At 32.9% G+C, this 23,784-nt stretch overlaps 2 protein-coding genes across 2 annotated transcripts; one reads left to right on the top strand and one right to left on the bottom strand.

Annotated features, from left to right (window-relative positions):
- The first annotated feature begins 2,420 nt into the window (after positions 1–2,420).
- On the top strand, positions 2,421–3,254 carry LOC126736777 (26S proteasome non-ATPase regulatory subunit 9). The gene is made up of 2 exons (XM_050441308.1): positions 2,421–2,635; positions 2,685–3,254. Exons 1-2 carry the CDS (start codon positions 2,513–2,515, stop codon positions 3,189–3,191), a joined length of 630 nt encoding a protein of 209 aa, XP_050297265.1. The 5' UTR covers positions 2,421–2,512; the 3' UTR covers positions 3,192–3,254.
- A 5,082-nt stretch (positions 3,255–8,336) lies between these two features.
- On the bottom strand, positions 8,337–23,735 carry LOC126736412 (mitochondrial potassium channel ATP-binding subunit). The gene is made up of 13 exons (XM_050440744.1): positions 23,560–23,735; positions 23,041–23,350; positions 22,510–22,668; positions 22,309–22,454; positions 22,040–22,256; positions 20,066–20,250; positions 19,836–20,013; positions 19,661–19,780; positions 19,432–19,535; positions 19,199–19,373; positions 11,753–11,931; positions 8,545–8,692; positions 8,337–8,477 (listed from the first exon to the last, which is right to left on the bottom strand). The coding sequence occupies exons 1-13, from the start codon at positions 23,610–23,612 to the stop codon at positions 8,388–8,390; spliced, it is 2,064 nt and encodes a 687-aa protein (XP_050296701.1). The 5' UTR covers positions 23,613–23,735; the 3' UTR covers positions 8,337–8,387.
- Between the last annotated feature and the right edge of the window lie 49 nt (positions 23,736–23,784).

Here is a 23,784-nt window from a genome sequence, read left to right as displayed (position 1 = left end):
AGACAAAATAGAAATGGGACGGAAATTACAATGCTGATCCAAATCTCCACCCTTATGAAGAGGGATAACCACTACCTCTTTTATACATGAAGGAAAAATGCCAATATGTAAAGAATTGTTTATGGCAGAAACTAAAGCATTTAAGGCTGAATCAGGCAAAAAGAGTAACAACCTCGAAGATATCCCATCAGCTCTAGATGATTCATGGTTTTTTAGGCGTTTGATTTCATTTTTTACTTCGGTAAGATCGACAGGATGAAAGAAAAATGAATGCTCAACCGACACTTGTTGAAGATAGTGTAAGGGATCAATGTTACTACGAATGCCCTTGAGCAAGATATTAGGTATATCACAATAATAGTCGTTTAAAATGTCAGGTCTTAACTCCGGATCAGATACTTTTCTATGGCAAAATCATTAATAATCGACCAACACTCTCTTTGCCTATTTGATGACATATTTAAGCGATTCCTATAATAATTAGATTTTGCTGCTTTAATTGTCTTTCTGTACAAACTACGGTATTTCTGATGATATACAAGGATATTTTCATTTGTGGTATATTTGCCCAATTTAGTCAAAAAACGGAGGTTTTTAGCTGAAATTCTAAGAACTCTTGTAACCCATGGTTTTCGTTTCTTAGTTTTAAGCCTCATTTTAGGAAAGCACTGATTGATCTTATCACACAGAACTCGAAAAAATAAAGTAAGTGGGTCAGAAGCCGTTTCAAGTGCATTCCAATTTACCGAAGCTGTAGCAGCAGAAAAAGCATTGAAATTTCTCCTGATGCTGAAAATTCTTTCCATATAATGAGATGAAGATAATACAGTATTATATGGCATTTTAGCAAGAATAGCTTGATGGTCGGAAATACCAGATGGGAGTACTGTGCATAAAACGTCATCAAAATTTGTACAGAAATAGTCAATTGTAGTTGCAGATGAAGAAGTTATTCGTGTGGGAGAAAGAACGTGAATTTTCAAGTCGTAAGAATTTAAAATACTTAAAAGAGAAGTACGTGGCAAGGTTTCATCAGTGTAGTTGATATTAAAGTCACCAGCCAATATAACCTTAGAGTGTAGGGACAACTGGGATAAAAGAGAATCAAGTTTGTCCAAAAACATAGCAATATCTCCTGTAGGTGGCCTATAAACCCAAAGAATATATAAATTAAAACGCTTACAAAAAGAAAGAGAGATTTCAAAAACATTCTCTAACACAAAATTATCATACTTATCAATATTACAAAAAATCGTTTCGATTGTTTGCCTAGCCAAGATCATGGTTCCTCCATGTATAGATTGTTGACGACAAAAATTTGATATAGGAACATAATCAGATATTAAAAAACATTCACTTGGCCTCAACCAGTGCTCAGTCAGAAGTACAATATCAGGAAAATTACATGTGTCCAGCAAAAGATGAAGCTCATCCATCTTGTTTCTTAGGGTTTGTATATTAAGAATAAAGATACTTAAGCTTTTCGAAGAGCTAATTTCAATCTTACTAGTAGAATATGAACATGAATGAGATTCAACCTTCGTGGACATGTCTATAAAAAAGAAGAATTCAATTCACGATCAGTAATCAGTTCAGACTCATTAATTTGATGATTCAAAGACAATTTATTTGATGAAATATTAATTTTAAAATATGTTCATGTAATAATGATGCCAAGTCTGAACCAAAGTTACTGGCGTGATTAGACTCTAAAACTCCATACAGATTAATAATATTAGCATGAAAAGTACGATAAAGGGCCTTATTACTATTATAAATAACATTATGGTTTAAATAAGTATAAGGGCTTATTATCACTAAAGTGTTTGTATCAACATGATTTAGAATTAAATTTTTTAAAACATCAGATGAAGAACAAATTCCATTTAACATTACTATTAAAAAATCTTCTTTCGTAAAGTCCTTAACTAAATTTGATGCTGTCCTAATCACCTCACTACTTGAACTGCCCGGCTTCAGGAAACACTGGACCTTGTAGTAAGCTTCAAAACGTAAACGTTCCTAAAACATTTACGTTTAAACGTAAATGTTTTAGGAACACTCTGCTACAATTTGATTTTTGAAGAATTGATACGTTAATTGAATTATGGTGGTCCCAAACCTCTACAAACGAAAGTTTTTTGATAAAGAATTATTGAATTGTTAGGCGTCAAAAAAATTTGTTGCTTTGTAGATGTTTGGAACCACCATGACTCGATTTATGTATTTATTGTTAATATCTGGACAAAAAACTATTAAAATCTCTTGGGAATTTCAGGAGATATGGGCATTATATCGAATAAATAACAGCAAGCTTGGACTATAAATAGGTCGCTAGCGAACGAAATATGCTGCGTTCTCGTTTGAATATCGATCGGACCCTAACTTCACACACACACATACCTAACCACATATTTTGTTTGTCATTGGGTGACATTTATGTATGTCATGTTTACCAACAAATTTCTTGAAAATCATTGTTTGGAGATTTTCACCTAAATAAAAGACTAAAATGAAGGAGACTCAGGAGTCCCAAGCCCAACCCGGTTCAATCAGAGCCCACGTATTGCAACTGATGAATAGAAAAGACAAAATCGAAGAAGAAATTCGAGAACTAACCAATATTTTGACTCAGGTAAAAATTAGTTGTATTACTCAAAACCTTTACTGACTTGAAATTATAGAACGGCGTAGGAATGAATGAGCCCCTAGTGGACGCCGAAGGCTTCCCTCTAAACACTATCGATATCTACCAAGTGCGCCACGCCAGACATCGCATAATTTGCCTACAAAACGACCACAAAGCCATCATGAAACAAATTGAAAATGGATTGCAAGGTTACTACTCGACCTCCTCCTCCTCGGACAACATGGATACAACCCCAATCAGTACAGAACCCCCGAAAGAGGCGGTCATCCACAAAATCCCTTTTGCCAAAGTTACATTGGTCAGCCCAGGTTCACCCGCTGATTATGCGGGAATTCATGTAGGGGATGAAATCGTGGAATTCGGTTCTGTTAATTCGACTAATTTTAAGTCGGTGACCGATATAGCGACTGTGGTGCAGCATTCTGAAGGGGCACAAGTCAATCTGAAATTAAGGAGGGGCGAGAGGTATCTTACAGTCGGTTTAGTACCTAAAAAGTGGGTCGGAAGGGGTTTGTTGGGGTGTAATATTGTGGCGATTTAAACGGTAGGTAATAATGTTTTTTGTTGTTGTGATAAATAAAATATTTATAGTTTTGTCAGATAAGTTATTTAGATTTTATTTCATTGCCCAAAAGTGCTTGTTGACTGTGTTTACTACTTGTATAACACAGTCAACAAGCTCCACTATTGACTATATTTGTTCTAATTTTCCATATGACTCCGTGGAGTCGCAAATTCTGCTTTATCAGACCATGAGTTTATACTATGTAAAATAGCAAATATACAAAAGGTCGAATCGATATGGTCGAATTTTTGGTATTAATATATATTCAACTTCAATATAAAATATAACAATTCTAAGAATATAAAGCACCTACATACCAGAGTATCTGTATGTGCTATGGTAGAAACAATTTAAAAATTCTAATATATCAATGTTGTTACCCTTAGCAGGCCAGCCGTTATATAAATTAGTTCACAATATTTAACATTTTAAATAAGTTTACCCAAAACTACATAACAAAAATCAAAAACCAGACAATAAAAATGAGAAAAAGAGAAAAAAAAAAGATTCATATACTATATACACATATACATTTTAACTACAAAGGTATTATGTATTATTTTACAGAATTTTCTAGTCTTTGGTACCTAAAACCTATAATATTTGAAACAAAATAAATAATTGAATAAATGTCCATACTGAGATTTTTTTCTTTTTCCCTTATGTATTTATGTTGTGATTGCTATCGAGTAAGAAAATAAAAAGTTTGGTGAAAAGCAGAATATTGATACAAGCACATATGATCAATCAACAAAATTTTCTTTTGTTTCCTAATATATGACTTAGGGCATGCTCATTAAACTTTTTGTAGTATTTCTGTTGTTTGACATTTTCTGGGAGAAGGTTATAAAATTTTGGAGCTAAAAATACTGCCGAATGTTGACCAAAATCTCGAATCATATAAGGTAGTACAATTTGCTGGTGTTTATTAGCTCGGGTTTGGTGTCTATGGTTTATTATACTTTGTTTACCATAGAATTTATGAACATAAGAGCAACAGGTTGTTATAAAAAGAGTTTTCAAATCTTGTATTTCAGAATTATATAATTGCTTTGTTGAAAATAACCTTAATAACTTTAATAAGTTTCGTCAACTTTCAGCTCTTGAGTCCTGGAATTCTATTTTCGATTTATCTTCCTTTCACACAAAAATTATTAAGCTCTTTGATGCTTCCTTCCCAATGATTAAAATCAAACTGAAATCCAAACCTATAAAATCTTGGTTCAGGAGGGGTCTGAAAGTATCTTCAAGAAATCTGAGATCTCTTCACACAATAAGAAAGTTCACTGACTCTCAGTTTTTCATAACTATTTCAATTCTTAACGAGCCTTGTATCGTCGTCTGATAAGAATCTCTAAGCAAACTTACTACTCCAACCTTTTAAGTGGTTCATCTAACAAATATAAGGAGAGTTGGAAAATTATTAATGATATTCGTCACAATTGTGGTAATCAGTCAAGACAATGCCCTGAAGTCTCTCCCAATGATTTTAACAATTTTTTTTTTAATATTGCTCTACAACTTCAGCAAAATTTGAACCCTTCTGTGAATCCTCTTTCCTTTATGCCAGCCATTCATGTTCCAAATTCCTTCTTCGTTATACCCACAAACTTAAACGAACTCAAGGATATTCTGTATACTGAAAAAAATAAAAATTCAACTGGAGAAGACAACCTTTCAGCTAAGATTTTTCTCAACCTTCCAGAAACGGCGCTAAAGGCACTAGTTGACGCAATTAACCTTTCTTGGAGCAAGGGGATATTTCCATCTTGCCTTACATCAGCTAAAGTTATCCCAATTCACAAGGGTGGAGCTCTTGATAATCCTTCCAACTTTCGTCCCATATCTCTCTTGTTTACGCTATCAAAGGTAATCGAAAAACTGGTTAAAAATCGAATAATATCCTTTTTAAAGTCCAGGAACATCCTCACCAGACTTCAATTTGGCTTCCGTGAAAATACCAGTACCAATGATGCCATGTTTAATTTTTTTCATGAGCTTTACTCCCAGATAAATGTTGGTGGAGTTTCGGTGGCAGTTTTTTGTGATTTGTCGAAGGCTTTCGATTGTGTCTGCCACAGGATTCTGCTACGGAAGCTTCATCATTATGGATTTCAGGGAGTTTTATCTTCTTGGTTTGCTTCCTATCGGCAACAACGAGTGCTTGTAGGACCTAAGTACTCTGATTACCATCCTATCACCTTGGGAGTTCCTCAGGGTTCAGTCTTGGGGCCAATACTTTTTCTCCTATACATAAATGATCTTACCAATCTTAATGTACGGGGGAAATTTACTCTATTTGCCGATGATACCACACTTCTTTGGCACAGCCCAGACACAGATACTCTGCGAACTACATTAGCAACTGATCTTCAGGCAGTAAATCTCTGGTTTGAATCAAACTTGCTGTCACTAAATCCTCAAAAAACCAAATTATTGTGTGTTTTAAGTGTGCTCTAGACCACGTGCCTTTTTCTAATTCAGTAGTTCAGCTGTTTGATAATACAAAATTTTTGGGTATATTCATTGACAGAGAACTCAGATTGAAGAGCATATCCTCGGTACTTGCATATCCTCGGTGACTGCAGGTTGTTTTGCAGTCAGAGCGGCTACCTTGGAGCCTGGCATGCAGTTTTGAAGATCTGTATATTTTTCATTAATTGAATCCCACCTTAGGTATTTCATTTGCTTCTGGGGTAATGCAGCTGCCTACCTTCTACAAATGCTGCTTGTCTTACAGAAGCGTGCTGTACGTTACATTTGTGGGGCTAAACCAAGAGATTCCTGTCGCCCATTATTTATTAGGCTGGGCATACACACTGGCTTCACCCTCTACATTCAGGAAGTGGCCTGCTTACTTTTTGCAAATCGCTTTAAATTTATAACCCCAAATCCAAGATACTTAACGCGTCAAGTGAACGATCTAAATCTTCCAATGGAATCAGGGAGGCAACATGTATTGACACTTTTAAACGTAAATTGAAAATACTTTTGACCGAAAAATGTTACTATTCACTGGATGAATACTACGTCGACACATTCTAATTTTCCTTAAGTGTAAGTTTACAGTATTTGAATTTTATTTGATTTGTTTGCATGGTTTGAATTCTTTGCTGTCTTATACTTGCGGGGATAATTTTATGGAATTTAATTTACTTTTTATGTATTGTTTTCTGATGTTTGTTTTGGAACTCGAGTGTGTATGGGGTGTAGTGGTTAAGTTTAGTGGTAGTAATTTAAGGTAGCTTTGTTTAGAACAATTTTTCTTTGTTAATAACAATAAAGCATGTTTTTTTTAAAATCAAATCATGCAATTTGTACGCCATTACAAGAGAACTGTCCAAATTATATGATTTCACAGAAAAAATTCTTTTTTTTTCACAAACCTATAAATAGGGCCACAAATTGCATCAGTTCTATTTATTTTTTTTATTTATTCTTCTATTTTTGTCATATTTTAAGTTTTGTGAGCAATAAAGAATTTTTTAATGAACATTTGAAATTTCCTTTCTGTCTTCAGGGTGACATTTATAAGAAAAACAAAAAATGTTCATGCAGTTTATATGGCGAATTTATGAGAAGCTTCTTGAATCTTAATATGCAGTACTGTACAAATAAATGAACCAACACAAATTTGGGAAACATGCATTGCAAATGGCTCCTGGCAGCTCGATAACTGGGGCTGTACAAGTTGCATGATTTTTGCGGCTTAAATTTTATGCTCATGTGGGCATCTATGATTAGAACAATTTGCTATTATGAAATTTTAGATAAGTTTTTCAGTTTTTCCAAAAATCAAAAAAAGATTGGCATACGCCTTTTTGTGTGCTGTAATCGAATTGTTTTAAAAAAGTTACGCTTTTTGCAAAATAACAACAACCCATGGTAATCAAACTTTTAATCGAAAAATTAAACATTTATTAAGTTTCAAATTAACCTAGTACTTCAAAGAAATGAGAAGTGGAAATCCTGGCCTGGCCTTAAAAAAAATTCTTATCGCAAAAAAATAAACGTAGGTTCCTTAACGCCCTTAACACTATCAGCTTTATAAGAAAACATTTTTGTTAATTTTTTTACTTAGAAAATATATCATAATAAACCAAAAGTAAAAAACTCTAACAAAAAAACTAAACTGTTTATAACATAAAACGATAAAAATAGGGACTTATTCATGTGAAAGAGATCTGTAAAATGACACATGCTCCAGAGATCGAATTACAGGAGTTTCTCCACTGCACAAAGAAATTAGGTCCTGATATTTTAGACATGTTATCTTTGGTCGTTCATTGTTAAGTTCTTCGAGGGAAAAATGATCTATATTTGTGCTTTTCAATGTGGGGCTTCTATAATGTTCATCACAGTGAGACACTTTAAAAAAAATATTATCTGGACTTTCCTTTTCAACTTTAATTTCAAAGATTTCTGTCCAGTTGATTTGGTTTCTGTCATCATCTTGGCGTATACTTAAAACTCTTAAATCTTTCGACAAGCCTTTAAAATCTATGAAATTGGAATTACATTATAGGGATTTTTAGCCCTAGATAGTCTAAAAATCGGAATCAACTGAGATGGAACAAATATGTTTCCTGAATGCGAAATGGCAGTATGGCCACTATGGACTGAGTCCCCTTCACTTTGACCATGAAAGGGCTCAAAAAATCAAAGACGAATTTGCCTAATGTTCTTGCTGCTTCTTACAAAATATAGTAACATTATAGCGTATCTAAGATACGCCTTTTTGTCCGCTGTTTTAAAATGATCTGATGAGATACGCCTAAACAGTTTGTGTGCATAACCCAGGCAATAAATTATATTAAGTTACGCCCTTTTGAGAGCAGCTGGAAAACACCAAATTTGTCAATCTCCGGGCGAAATCCAAAAAAATTTAAATTATGAGTTACGCCCCTTTGTATGCAAGGCGACGAAATTGCCCAAATTTCATAGTTTGAGAAACTCAATATAAGTTTAACTGGGAGAAATGTTGATCAAAATGCACATTCTGGAAGTCTTAAGTGCCTGGAAAATTTAAATGACTTGACTATGTATGAGAGGTTTGCAGTTGCTCAGTACAAATTGCATATGATAAATGCATGTTTTTAAACATAGAAAATAAACTCAAAATCTGACAACAACAACAACATTTAATTAAACCAACAATAATAACAACAAGGTTTACGCAGCTTCTGGATGTTGGTGGTGCTGCTGGAACGTTAACGCCCAATAATAACCTTTCAGCTTTTGAAGTTGTGCATGCGTACCCATCTGAAAAAAATAAATCAAACTAAAAAAAAAAAAACCCAAGATGGAGAAGTGTTAAATACGAAATTACCTCGACAATTTTGCCCTCGTCTAAAACCAAAATAAGATCGGCATTTCTTACGGTAGAGAGCCTGTGCGCTATCACGATCACAGTACGTCCTTTTCTGGCATTATCCAGGGCCGCTTGCACGATTTTTTCCGATTCCGCATCGAGAGCGCTATAAAGAGAAATCACAATAAGTTGAAGATATTTTTAGGAAAAATGACAATTATACACGGTATAAATAGATAGATGCCAAAAAATTCAGGGGCTGGTAAATTTTAAGAAAAAAACTTTATATGAACGTATGTCCTAAAAGGCGTAACTTTTGAGATACCGGGTGGTATAAAGATTGAAGAAAAACGTGTTTTTTTTTTATAATACCTTTAAAACCCCTGTAGATATTTTAATAAAATTTGGTATGCATCAAAAGGTATTTTTTGATGCTCAACCAGTGACGTTCGTATAAGGTTTAAACTAAATATTTTTGCTTAAAAAAATATGGTTTGCCACTTGTTTTTTGATTTTTTGTTTGTTTTTGTAATTCTCATTTATTTCTGAGCAAATTTGATCTCTTGACTTTATTTTGTCCGAGGTTGCGTATTCGATTAAAAAAATAAAATCCATCTACCTAAATGTATTACGTGTTTATTATTAATGTTTAGATGTGACTCTAACTTTTGTTTTAAACCAAATGAAAGAAAAAGAAATTAAATAATTATAAAAAATGTTGAAAATGACCACCGTCTGTCATTATGCAAGAGTCTATACGTCGCCGCATTTGTCGACGAATCGAATAAAAAATTCCGGGAGAATTTTGAATTGCGGCACATAAATTAATGATTCGATTTCTCAAGTCATCAATATCCAATACCGGAGTCCTGTACACCAAAGTTTTTAAATAATTCCATGTGGTAAAATCTAGTGGATTCATATCTGGGCTGGGATTCTAAAATCACGACTCGATCTCGATACGATCACGACTTTGAATTCGATCGCGACCCAGTCGTGACGACAAGGGTGATTCTAAATTTCAATCGTCGGGTAAACTCGTTTTATTCGATTTGATTTAGGTTTCTTGGGATATATTTATTATTTTCCCTAATATTTGACAGATGGAAGCGTCAATTGTCTTTTCTATTGATAAACACAAGAATTTTCATTTATTTTGTTAATTTTTTTCGCCTTTGTGTTTTTTTATTTAAATATATGCTTATATTATTTCTTTAAAATAAAAAATTGTTGTTCGTTTAAAACCATCACTATCCATTGGAAAATCATAATTGAATTCATGGAAAATCACAAAAACTTCTTGTGTTCATCCACTTTTGGTATGTTTAAACGTTTTAATATGGCAACATGTGTGCAATCAATAGGACCTAGAACACCAGGGAAATTGAATCTCTCTATAAATGTTAATTTAATAATTTCTCTAATCTCTTATATTTGAAAAATTAATGATTCGGTCAGCAAGTCAATAATTTCAGTAATTTTATGGATCCAATGACTTGTAGTAGTTTCGCTAATTTCAAATTTAAAATCTGGTCCAATGCTTCTTTGGTAACAATATGTGGCAGAAAATCTTGATATATGTACTAAAACTGCCCATTCAATGGTAACTCTATTTCCTCTGCCTCTATTATTAACAGAAGGTTGTGGAAAATAGGGTCGAATTAAATCTATTAGTTGTTGTGTTTAAGAAAGCTTCTTGATATACTAATGAAAACCGTATCATAGATAATATATATAATAACTAAAAATGCCTGTATGACTATTGGTAAACAATAAATGAAACAAATACGTTTAAAAAAGGATGCTGTTACATTATGCACGTATTAAAAAAGGAAGAAGCTATATCGTCTGGCGTATACGATATATCCAAGCGTGTCGTCGACAAATCGTTAAAAACTAGGCAATCCGCAAGACACTCACGACTGAAAATTTTATTTAGAATCAGTCATGTCGAGTAATCGTATCGAGTCGTGATTTTAGAATCCCAGCACAGGTGACGGTGGTGGTCAAAACGGAGGACCGCCTGGGCCTATCCAACGATTTGGACATGTTTCGTCTAAATAACGACGTGTTAATAAACTAAAATGGCAGAAGCCCTATCGTGCATAAACCACATTACTCTTCTAACATCTAGGGTTACCGCCTCAAGAAGTCCTAGAAGTACGTCTTGGAGAAAACGAGTGTATGTTTTCCTATCTCTGTGGTAGAAAATGTGGGCCAATAAGGTGGTCTTTGTTGTTGGTGATGAGCTTCAGCTATGGCATGGGGATTTTCATCTGCCCAAATGTGGTTATTATGGTAGTTAATGACTGCCTCTCTGGAAAAATTAGCTTCGTCGGTAAACAGAATCTGCCCTAAAAACTGAGGGTTTTGCTCAATGACTTCTAACATCCAACGACAAAATTCAACACGCCTAGGAAAATCTCGTGGTAATAGAGCCTGGACTCGTTGTACGTGATATGGATATAATAACTCATACTTTAAAATAGTCCATACCGTCATATGATTGACATGTAGCTGCAGACCAATTTTTCTAGTACTGGTATCAGGTTGTTCATCAATTGAATTAAGTACTGCTACTGCCAATTCCGGTGTTCTAATATCGCGTTGGCGACCACAATCATGCTTTCTTGGTTGAAAAGTTCCAGTTTCTCGTAGTCTTTGATGAAGGCATGCTAATAATGTATGATGAGGGTACATTTCAGCATACATTCTAAATGCTTGCACTGAATTTCCGTTAGCAAGACCATCAACAAAAAGCATATCGATCATTTCTGCATTTGAATAATTTGCCATTTTGACGAAATGGATCAAAATTGCACAAAAAAGTTTCTACTTTAAAGGAGGCAAGAACTGACAATCAAGCAACAATCGTCAGGAGACATTTAACAAGTTAATACAGACTAATAGGTTAATACATTATTTCAAAGGTTAAGTAAAAAACAAAAAAGGTTAAAAGGTTAAGTAAACAGTGGTGTACCATATTTTTCATCAAAACCTTGCACGAACGTCACTGATACAAATTAAAAAAAATTAGTGAACCTCAGAAAATGCATACCAAATATTACTAAAATATCTACAGGAGTTTCACAGGTATTGTAAAAAAACATATTTTTCTTCAATCTTTACCCTGTATGTCAAAAATTAAGACTTTTAGGACATACGTTCATATAAAGTTTTTTTTCTTAAAATGTTTTTCTCATCTATTTATTTACTCCCTGTATACCTGGTAGCTTCATCCAACAATAAGATTTTGGGGTCTTTCAGGAGTGCCCTGGCAATAGCGATTCTTTGCTTCTGACCGCCGGATAGGGTGGCGCCCCTTTCGCCCACCATAGTGCGATAACCTTTAGGGAAACTCGAAATGAAATCGTCTGCGTTTGCTAGTTTTGCCGCTTTCATCACCTAAAAACCCCATAAGGAATTTAAGGTTAATCAAGAACTTATAAAAATGAACATCTTCAAAGGCTATAAAAAAATGCTAAAAATTAAAGACGCCTGTCCACACCTTCACATCTTCCAGAAATTCGAATTACACAGAAAAAAATTTACTACAATTCCTCAAGTATATCGTATACTTATCGCTAATAATATACACTTGTAAGTTAAAATTAGCTCTAGCTTGGATTCAGAATAATGTATTCTTAATGTCAAGAGATTATCTGTTACAAGTTAAGACATTAAACTAAACCCAAATTATTATTATTCTTAAGAAGGTGTATTTATTGTTCATTCTAATGGATTCAAAGGAAATTAGTTATTACATACTTTTACTATTAGAAACGCAACTCATATTCAATATAGATCTATTTATGAATGTGGACAATATAGGCCATATTTGTTGCAATATGAATCGCATTTAAAAGAATAATATTATGAGTTTAATATAAGTTTTCTAAATAATACTCTTAAATTAAATATCCCAAGTAACATGCATAAATATTTTAAATAAATTTATTTACCTGACAGTACAAGTACATAATTATTTGAAAATTCTAGTATATAGCTATAGTAATAATAATATTAATAAAAGTCTTTTTATTAGCAGAAAAAAAAGTTACATGGTATTACAGAGCGCAGTCTAGCCTAGGGCTATTCTACTGAACATCGAAAACCAACGTACAATCTTTCTACAAAATCTACTTAAATATTTAAATCTACAATAACGTTTAAAATGTAAATTACAAATAAATGTCAAATAAAAACAAGAAATATGCATAAAAAAATTACATATTAAATTAAATGCAAAAAAAGTCTAAACCTTAGATTTAATGGTAAAGAGTTGAACAATTTAATTTTTTTGTATAACTACGTAATACTTAAATTATTATATTATAAATTAGGTTTTTAAGTAACGAAGTTCTAAAAAGAAAGTCAATATTTCTTAAAAACATTGGATAACAAATACTATAACAAACAAATATTTAAATAAAGAATAAGGTGCGAGGAATGAGTTTTTATTAGTCATTTTAGGTAACCTATTAATTTGATGTATTTTATAGTAGAAAAATGACAGGGAATGAGGTTCAGGTTCAGGTTTAAGCAGGTACAGATTTGTCAATTTTATCTCAAATGAAAGAAAATGTAAATTGGAATTGTTAATTATTTCAAATTATTGTACCGTTGCTCCATTTAGACTTAATACTTAAATTTTTTAACGAAATCCTGTTCTTTACAATTTTACTTCAAAGTTGACTTTTAAAAATGATACAATATCAAATTGTTCAATAAAGTTTCAATATTTGAAGCAGTAATTATTTCTTTTCCATACTGTATGTTCTTCTAACCCTAAATTCGAAATAAACGCAATTTTAAATATTCGATTTTATCGTTTTTACATTAGTAACCAATTCCTTACTGTTAATTTTCGGTCTAATATGGACTTATCACCGGCATTTCTTTAAAGCCTTGTCCCAATCTTTGGGAGCAATTCTTTAATTTACTCTTCGTTTAATAACGATATATTTTCAGTTGTTATGTCGTTTTCTCAAAATATAAGTAGGGGAGACTGGGGTCAATTGTAACACGGGTCAATTGAAACAGTAACCAAAACTTTCTTCCGCTACAAAATAGAAACAAATTGCGCGCGTAATATAGACCATAATATCGACAACCATTTTCTGGCGGGCCATTAAACAAAGTATACGTACCTAGTGCGAAATTTTGTGTTTTCACGTATCCAAAGTAAGTATTTGCTATATTTCTTATGCATGTGTAAATGAGTCTATGTATGTGTATTTGGTTAGTTTGTCGGTTTTCATTAGTTAGACCATTAAATTAGCTTTATTTTACTTTGGTTTAAATTTGGAATTCATTTTGTTTGTAGTAAATATGGTGTCTTTATTTAAAAAAGTCGTTTGGGGTCAGTTGGGGACGTTTGTAACATTTCAACCTCGCCGTTCATGTCTAAAATTAAATAAATTGTAATTGAGTCTATAGTGTGTTTAGTTTGTTGTCAGCTTTCATTAGTTAGGACATTAATCTAGTAAATTAATTAGTTTATTTCATTTCAGATGCCTCGTAAAAGAGTCCCATAAACTGATCGTTCAAGTCGAGATATATCTTTATATGAATCTGTATATGCAGAGCTCAAAAATGTAAATTCTCTACGCTTAGCTGCCGACCAATTTGGGATCTCTCAAGTGTCTTTGTTGAGATACAAGCGAAAGAAAGAAGCTGCGGGGAATACTGAAGGTCAACCACCTGTTACAATGGGCTATAAACCTGCAAATAAAGTTTTTAATGAACTTCAAGAAACCGAAATGGTAAAGTACATAAAAAAAGCTGCAGACATTTATCAAGGTCTGTCAACCAAAGATTTTCGGAGACTTGCGTTAGAATTAACCATTAAATATGATATAGATAAACCGGACACTTGTATTAAAAACGGCATGGCAGGAGAAGACTGGTTTTCCGGTTTTATGTCAAGACACCGTGACTTATCAATAAGAGCACCACAAGCAACCAGCTTAGCCAGAGCAACCAGCTTCAATTGTGCGAATGTTTCTGTATTTTTTAATAATCTTGCCAAAGTTTTGGATCGAGACAAATTTGAAGCAAAGACGAAATAGACGAAACTGGTGTGACAACAGTCCAGAAACCAAATCGAATTGTAGCAAAAAGAGGCATGAAACAAGTGGGTGCAATTACCTCACAAGAACGTGGTACACTCGTAACAGTTACGGTACTAGACAATTCGATTCCGCCCATGTTTATTTTTCCTCGACTGCGGTTTCAGGATCATTTTATTCGTGATGATCCACCAGGGTGTATTGGGGCTGGAAACGGGTCAGAATGGATGCAAGAAAAAGAGTTCGTCTTGTTCTTAAAACACTTTCAAAAGCACACAAATTCTTCACAAGCTCATAAGGTTCTACTCACACTGGATAACCACTCATTCCATATTAGTATGGGAGCTCTAAACTATTGTAAAACTCATGGCATAGTAATGCTTACTTTCCCACCCCACTTCTCGCATAAATGTCAGCCCCTCGATATTACAGTTTTCGGTCCTCTTAAGAAAGCAGTAAACTCTGCATGTGATAGTTGGATTCGTAGTCACCCTGGTAAACCGATGTCTATATATGATTTACCCGGAATTGTCGCAACATCATTGCCCTTAGCTCTTACACAAAGCAATATCCAAGCCGGATTTAAGTGTACAGGGATATACCCTTTTAACAGAGATATTTTTACGGAGACAGGTTTCTCGCCATCTTTTGTCACAGATAGGTTGCCTCTAATCGAACCTGCAGTTTCACCTGCTTTAGATCCAGGCAACAATCTGAATCTGACAGATCCTACTTTGGAAGATACATTTGATAATCCTACCTTATCTACGTCTGTTACCAATAGGTTGCCTTTAACCGAACCTCCAAATGATCATCCTAGTTCAAATCCAGGAAACAATCTGACTGTACCAACTTTAGAAGACGAGTTTCAAAACCCAACGCCATCAACTTCTCGGGGCCTAAAAAATTGTGAAATTTCCGAAAACACCCAAAATAACACGTTTTCACCAGAAGTTGTTAGGCCTTTCGGAAAAGCTTCACCAAGAAAAATAAACGCAAGAGGAAAGAAAAAGAGGAAGTCAACTGTGTACACCGATACACCGGAAAAGGAGGAAATAGAGAAAGAAGCTAATAAGAAAACACAAAAGGTCAAACGGAATCTGGAAACCGAAAAAAAGGGTCCAAAGAAAATCCCAAAAAAAGCACCCGTGAGAACAAGAAAAAAGTCATCTGAAAATTCTACCGACGACGAAAGTGAATGTTTTTGTTTGGTGTGTGTTGAACCATTTAATAAAAGTAAGCCAGGTGAACAGTGGATCCGCTGCAAAATGTGGTCGCATGAAGCATGCACACCACAAGAGCTCACATATTATGTTTGCCATAATTGCCAAAGTGACTGACCAAAAATTGAAAATTAAGTGTTACACATCATTCTATATTATTATAAGAACCACCAGTTGTTGTTTTTTGTTTTTAAACTTTTTCCTAAGTTTTATTTTATGTTCCTACGTTTCTGTTTAATGTTCCTCCTCATAAGCAGAATATTAGCTTCTGTTATTTTTTCGTTGTTGTTATGAGGCATTTTTTACAGTTTCTATATGATTTTTTTGTTGAATAATAAAATATAATAAAAAGAAATGTGTTTTTTATTTGCTCTATATTGCTTTTGTTACAACTATCCCCATAATGTGTTTTAATTGACCCTTGATCGGGGTCGTTTGAAACATTATGCTCCACCACTTATTTTTATTTGCATATTTTTTTTCGCTTATTTAGTAAAATTTAACTACTAGGTCAAGTATGTCAAGTTCCCAGCTACATGTTACCTATTTTTTGATCATATTATAATATTTATCTAGCGAGAAAAAAAAAATTACAAAATTGTTCAATTGACCCCAGTCTCCCCTACATTCTTTAAAGAATATTTCTCAAAATTAAGAAAGCTACAATACAAAGCTAAACGACCTTAAAAAGTTATGATTATACGAAAATGTATAAAAAATGCAAAAAAATCACTTTAGTGATATAGCTAATAGAGCAAAAGTGTTGTATGTATTAGTCATGTATTTCAGTTTTTTAATTTAAATATTTAATTTAAATTATGCTTTATATAATTTAGTATTCATTTTCTCATTACAGACATAATAATATATACCTATCCTATCAGGGGCAAGAGCGTAACTGTAATTTTCAATATTAAAAACAATATATATACTTATAAAATTATTTAATAGTTACACTTCAGAATATAGAATATTTATAATAAGAATAGTAGTTGAATGGTAAACAATGTTAAGTTCGATTAATATATCTGTTTTATTGAAATAAATAGGTATACTACCATCGGTAAACTAACATTCTTACTTAAACAAATATTCTTACATATCGATTTTGGGAAGTTTCGAATACATCTCTAAAAAATAGTTATTTGTTAAAACGAGCTATACAATGCTTCATATTTTTCCATATAGTTAGTTATTTATACTTCTAGAAGATATAAAATGACTTATTTATTAAAAGTCACGTCATTTTATGTCTTCCTGAAATGGGAAACACATTTTCCAGTCATGTGTCTATGTAGTCTCTTATTTGTGTCGTGTAAAAAGTGAAAAATTATGGATGGTATAGGAGTTTTGTAAGCAAATTGAACCATCTGACCATCTAAGAAAAGAACCCATATTATTTACATAAATAAAATGTTGAGGAACTCTGTAGTTAGGACCCTACACTCCTATATACTATTATGAAAATGTAAATACGTTAATTATTCTCCTAGTTTTTGTACTACTTTTATTAGTATTCTGTATTTAAAGTTGATTCGTAGGGTTTCTTTAGGGTTCTACTTACGTTTGGTTTATTATTTTCATCTATAGTGTTTAGTTTTTAAGTAGTTCATCTTGTTCGAGAGCCCCATTTTGGCCCCAATTTAGGTTATATTATTGTAAATCCCTGTAGTTCTAATTTTCTAGAATTTGTATACTTGCTTGCTTTGACTGTCAGTATTCTCCTAAAATTATTAGTCTCTTTCGGCAAAAACAATGAAGATAACTCTAAATATTTCGAAACTGTTCCATCGGGTTTTAAAAAGGACGCGCTTCGTGACAATTCATTCAGTTTTAATTGTTTAGTCAGTTTTTACCTTGGAAACAATTAAACGACAGTCAAGGCGAGTTAGGTTAGTGTTTTTGACGTTAATAATAAAAGTGTGTTCCCGAATTTCGTTACAATACTTATAGAACATTGACAGCCACAGAACACAAATATATTGATTTAATTTTTTATTAATTGATTGACAGCAGTGTTCTGTGATCCATGCAATCAAAAACTTAGGTAGGTCACAGAACACTGTCTGTCGCGCGTGTGTTTAGAGGTCGAAACGTCGTTATTATGTTTCCTAAGTAAAAAATTGAATATTTAAATTAATAAACGTGAAGGAATAATGCAATTTGTACGGCCCTATGAATTTCAAAGAAGTGCCGCAGAAATTGCATGGAATTATAATATTTAAAAGTGTTTTTATCAGTTGTTGTTGATTTTGTTATTTTTTATAAGTAAAAAATAAATTTTCAATGCAAATTTGCGTTTTTATTAAGTTATTCCCATTTTTCTATTTTTTACAGGAATTTTTTGAAACAATAATAGTTCAGGATTCGAGGGATACAAATATTAATATAGGGAGGGATAAAAGTACAAATTGCATGATTTCGTTGAAAAAATTGGAAATCATGCACTTTGTATGGCTTAATGAGATGTCCTGTCTCGAAAAGTAAAGAAAATACACCTGGAATTTAAAAGTGATAGGAAACAAAGACGAAATCGTGATTTTTCTTAAAAACTATTGATTTCTTCGATCTTCTTATTGGTGCATAAAAGTTTCTTGTTTGATGCACGTGCCAGCCTTTGAATCACGCCTCTATGTTTAATCGCAAGGAAACTATGAGGTTTTTCATAAATCCGACACGCAAATTTGCAAAAAGGGAATTATCTCAAAAACGCTTGATTTTCCAGATTCTTGTATTTATACATAAAAGTTGCTTGACTGATTGATGTACGTGCCAGTCCTTGAATCACGTCTCTATGTCTAATAGTAAGGAAACTATGAGGTTTTTCATAAATTCGACACGCAAATTTGCAAAAAGTGAATTATCTCAAATCGCTTGATTCTTCAAATGTTTGCATTGATACATAAAAGCCTGATTGATTGATTATCTCAAAAACGCTTGATTTTCCAGATTCTTGTATTTATACATAAAAGTTGCTTGACTGATTGATGTACGTGCCAGTCCTTGAATCACGCCTCTATGTCTAATAGCAAGAAAACTATGAGGTTTTTCATAAATCCGACACGCAAATTTGCAAAAAGTGAATTATCTTAAAAACGCTTGATTTTCCAGATTTTTTTATTGATGCATAAAAGTTACTTGAATGATTGGTGTACGTGCCAGTTCCTGAATCACGTCTCTATCTCTAATAGCAAGGAAATTATAAAGCTTTTTATAAATCTGACGCGCAAAATACAAAACGTGAATTTTCTCTGAAACTCTTTATAATCAAGAATTTTTTAATTAAGTGCTAACGTGTTTAAAATTTCCACATTCTAAGACTTTTCCTTATATGAATTTTAATTATAAAATTAAGAAAAACACATTTTTTCTTCTTACCTCTTCATCAGTAGCTTCCGGTTTACCATATCTGATATTCTCCATAATACTGGTTCCAAACAGCACCGGTTCCTGACTAATTAACCCGAGAACTTTCCTTCTGAACCACGAAGGATCCAAGGTACGAATATCATGCCCATCTACTAACACCGTTCCTTTGTCCACATCATAAAACCTATTAGTGTTAATTAAATAAATAAGGTTAAATTTAGAAATCAAAATTAATTAAGAACCTTTCCAGGAGGGCCACTATGGTAGATTTCCCGTTTCCGGACGCACCGACGATCGCTATCGTTTTTCCAGCTTCCACTGACAAATTAAAGTTTTCCAGTATGACCTAAATAAAATTGATTTTTGTAGACAAATGACAAGAATTTCTTTGCCGCGTGAATGTTCCAGAGTAAAAACTATCTGGAATGTTCACCAATTTTTCACGACGTACAACTATTTGGCATAACTTACTTGCTGTTTCCTGGTTGGATAAGCAAAAGTGACGTTCCTAAACTCAATATTTCCTTTTAACAGGTGCGAAGGCAAGATTTTCCCTCCAGTGAGCCTCATTGTAGGCTCCATATTAATATACTAAAAACACCACGTTAGGACACCTTTGGAGGTTCTTAAATAATGAAAATCTAACCTCAAAAACCCTTCCACCAGCAGCTAATCCCTTAATAACGCTACCAAACAGTAGTGAAACTTGAGCCAACGATCTTTGGATGGTCTGCGAAGCCATTAGGAAGGACATAACCTCTCCGGCGGACAGTTGGTTAGTAGAGAGCAAATAACCGCCCATATATAAGGTCATTAAAACCGTCCTGAAATTGGTTTAATTAGGGATAAAAGTGGGAAAAATGGAGTTTTACTGACCCGTTTAGAAATAGGTTTGTGCCCGCTTGGAATACCCCAATGCCAAATCCGAGGGTTTCGTTTAGATTCATGGCTTTTTCGGCTTCTTTGACGAACATGCTTCTTTCCTGTTCTTCCATTGCGAATGCTCTGACTGTTCTTATGTTGCTTATTGCTTCGTCAGCCACTGCGGTCGTTTTTTCCACCTAAATATTAGATGTTAGGGATTTTAGGTTTATTTAAATTGGAGACATGGAATATTTAAGTAAAATTGTACAGGATTCTGATCAATTAAAAAAAAATTATACCTCCAGGAAGAAATATTATAATAAAAATGAACTATGTGGTTAATTTTGAATGCCTGGAAAGTTTCTCAAATAGATAATAATGATGATGATTCAATGGCGATTCAATTTACTTAACTATCTGAACTTTCCTGGTGATTATTCAAAAATGATGTTACCTGAACTACCTGGAAGAAAAATATGAATTTAGTTGTCTGGAAAAAACTGGAAATAAATTTAGGAAATGTTTGAAGAAAATCAAAAATGCTTTGTTAGAAATAAACAATAACAAAAGCTAAATATCAAAAAAATATGCTAATGCTTTAAGGGCTTAACTTTAAGACAGTTTAAGAAGCATAATGTTCTGTCAGTGTAAATGCTGTGGTAAATTCAAAAATGTTTTCACTCCTCTTTGGAATAAATTGAGGAGAAATTTCTTTTGCCTAAATTTATTGCTAAGATAATGCCAAACAGTTGCAGGTACTGAAAGATAGTGGTGATAGTAAGATGTACCAATGATTTGGAAAATGGGAAACAACCTAAAATTCAATTTATCAATAATAAAACCAAGGGATGTCTTCAAACTAACATTATATTCTTGTCAAGTTTGAATATATTTAATAATTGTAGTCAGGTAGTTAAGTTATTATTTATATAAGTATTTATTGGCCTGATATGTTTGGGTAAAGCTTTATCAAATAAAATTTATTGGAACAATTTGTTACTTCAATAATTTTTTTAATGAAAAATAAATTCAAGTGCCTGGAAAATATTCAAAAATAACTTTAAAAAGAAAGAAAGGTGTAAATTATATCACTCTAATGTCATAATTAAGAAACAAATACATACAATCTATTATTGAACAATGAGCCTGTCCTAAGACACCATTCTAGCAAATTTTTGGGTCTATGATGGGGTTAAATTTCAAGACCATGTTACAAAGATAATATCTAATAAGGCTTCTTTTGGTTGCTATGCTCTTAGACTTATATCTTATAGTTTAGACTCTGACATAGCTAAAAGTACTTATCATAATCTTGTGGAGTCTCATCTGAGCTATGGCATAATGCAGTCCATGTGCCCAATATAGGTTTATAGTTTAAAAAAGAGCAATTCGCTTTCTGTCTAATATAGGATATCCTAAGTTGTGCCATCCACCTTTTTGTAAAACATGAATTTTTGACACTTTGTTCCTTATATATCTTACAGACTTTCATTTTTTCAGTTTTTTAATTAAAAATCATAAAAATAAAATTATAAGAGACTGTCCATACCACACAGTGAAAATAAAAAAGTCATTTATTTATATGGATAAGAAAATCTTTAAGAACCTTCCTCTTGAAATCAGATCAATAAACTGTCCCGTTAGATTTAAGAAAGCTTTAATGAAAGTCTTGGTCGCAAAAGATTGTTACCCTGTGGACAAATATTTTAATGTAACTACAGCTGGAATAACCAGTCCATTTTTCTTTTATATAATAAGTGTGTTTTATTTTTTATGTATTTTAATGTTATTCAATTTTAAATTTATATTGTACACCTCCCATCTTTATCCTCAAGAATGTTGTTCTGTACTCTGTGGTATTTGTATTTTATTAGGATTATTTTAGCTCATAGCAATGCATTGTCAACAACTCTGTTTGTGATAATAAAGCTAGTTTTTAAAATGAAAAAACAATGAATTCAACAAGACAAACATGTACTTACCTACCTGAGCTTGGGCCTTTCGTGAGGTCACTCTCAATATCGAACCGAACACAGTTCCAATTCCAATAACCGAAGGAATACACAATAAAGAAATCAAAGTCATATATGGGGAAATAATGAACAATGATACTGTACAGCCTATAATTTGTGTGGCAGCCCTTAGGCCCCCAGAGATGGTTTGTTTGAAGCTGCTTTTAAAATCTTGAATGTCTGCTGTAAGTCTAAAACAAATTAACAGGTGTAAACTGTTATTTTTTTATGGTGTATATGTACCTTGTAACAATTTCTCCAGTTCTTTGAGCGTCAAAAAATGCAATATCCTGCTTTAAAATCGAAGCAAATAGGTCAGTTTTCATCTTAAAAGCAATTTTCTCGCCCAAATTTGATAACATTGATATGTAAAAGAAAGTGAAAAAGCTCTAAAATATAAAAGTTTTCCCTATTTTCTTTTTTAATGCAATTAGGACCACTTACTTGTCCAATATACATGGCAATTAATTTCATTGCAGGCAGTCTCATTTCATTTATAAACAATTTGCTATCATGTTCATTACTGAACCGAGCTAAGACATTGATAACTTCACCCATTATTTGGGGTATTTGGATGTTGAGAAGGGCAACAGCTAAAGCTCCCTAAACAAAGTGTCTCTGATATATTTAAGTTTAAAAAAATTAAGCCATAATATATAGGGTGTTGGAATATAGTATACAGGTAGTTGAACCCTAATTATTGTCTCATCAATTTATTAGATAAGTAGGAACAACTTTGTCCAAATGTAAGAGATTCTTTCTGGATAATTTAATTTGTTGAAATTTGGAATGATAAATTAATTTTCATCCATACTTTAATCATGCTGTCATTTAATTTTTTCATTAGTGTTTATTTAACTTTACCCAAAATAAGTGATAGAAAAGTTTACTTTACCCTGTATATTGATACCATATAGAGTCAGAAAATATTTTTTAACATATATTGTAACACCCTGTATATAAGTAGTATTTTACCATAATTGCCACCAAGAAGCTCCATATGTGTGGTTTCAAATACTCCCAGAACTTCCTCCAATCAAAGTGCAAATTTTTAGTGTTGGTGCTCCTATATCCAACTAAGCGAGAGTTTTGTCCACCACAAAGGGCCACATTTTTATCTATGGATAATTTTAGGGTTAATGCTCCACACCCTGCGAGAATTACATGCAGTTTCAATAGAGGCTTAGAGTAGTTGGCTCTTGCGCACTTTGTGGGATAAGTTCTGATAACATGTTCAGGGTAGTTTTTAAGAAATTTCAATGGGTTTACGAAGGAGTTTGATCCTCTACAAGTAAAATAAAAAGAACTGTGTAGTGTTTTTATTCATTTGTTGATCCTGGAAAACATTATTCAATTGAGTGCTAAGTTTTAGATAAAGGCCAATAAGAGATATACTAAAATCAAAGAGGAAATCGATAGTTTTATGGTGTTAAACAACTAATAAATTCTATATGAAAAAAAATTACATGATATGAACAGAGCAAATTGGCTTACTTTAGAAGTTGAGGGCCAGTGAGCCGAGGGTGCAGGGCTAATCTCCACAACATTTTGGGGCCGAATTCGTGGTTTTTAACGCATGACAATACTTTTATAAATTATTATTGCCAATTTAATTATTAAAGTTTATTCATAAGCCTGAAAGGTTATTAATATTTACTCCTAACCTAAAAATCGTGACAGCTATCACTGTCATTTTTGACAGGGAATATTGGGGTGGGG

This window comes from Anthonomus grandis, chromosome 5 (assembly GCF_022605725.1).
Source record: "Anthonomus grandis grandis chromosome 5, icAntGran1.3, whole genome shotgun sequence".
Lineage (NCBI taxonomy): Eukaryota > Metazoa > Arthropoda > Insecta > Coleoptera > Curculionidae > Anthonomus > Anthonomus grandis.
Note: the sequence above shows the minus strand (reverse complement) of the source record. Positions and strands in the feature narration are given on the sequence as shown.

What these genes read in the sequence shown, in the direction of transcription:
- LOC126736777 (XM_050441308.1), top strand. Translation starts at nt 2,513, where the DNA reads ATGAAGGAGACTCAGGAGTCCCAAGCCCAACCCGGTTCAATCAGAGCC. An exon ending in TAACCAATATTTTGACTCAG is followed by an intron (nt 2,636 to 2,684) that starts GTAAAAATTAGT and finishes TTGAAATTATAG; the next exon opens with AACGGCGTAGGAATGAATGA.
- LOC126736412 (XM_050440744.1), bottom strand. Translation starts at nt 23,612, where the DNA reads ATGTTGTGGAGATTAGCCCTGCACCCTCGGCTCACTGGCCCTCAACTT. An exon ending in ATAGTGGCCCTCCTGGAAAG is followed by an intron (nt 19,374 to 19,431) that starts GTTCTTAATTAA and finishes TAACACTAATAG; the next exon opens with GTTTTATGATGTGGACAAAG. An exon ending in CGGAAGCTACTGATGAAGAG is followed by an intron (nt 11,932 to 19,198) that starts GTAAGAAGAAAA and finishes TGGGGTTTTTAG; the next exon opens with GTGATGAAAGCGGCAAAACT.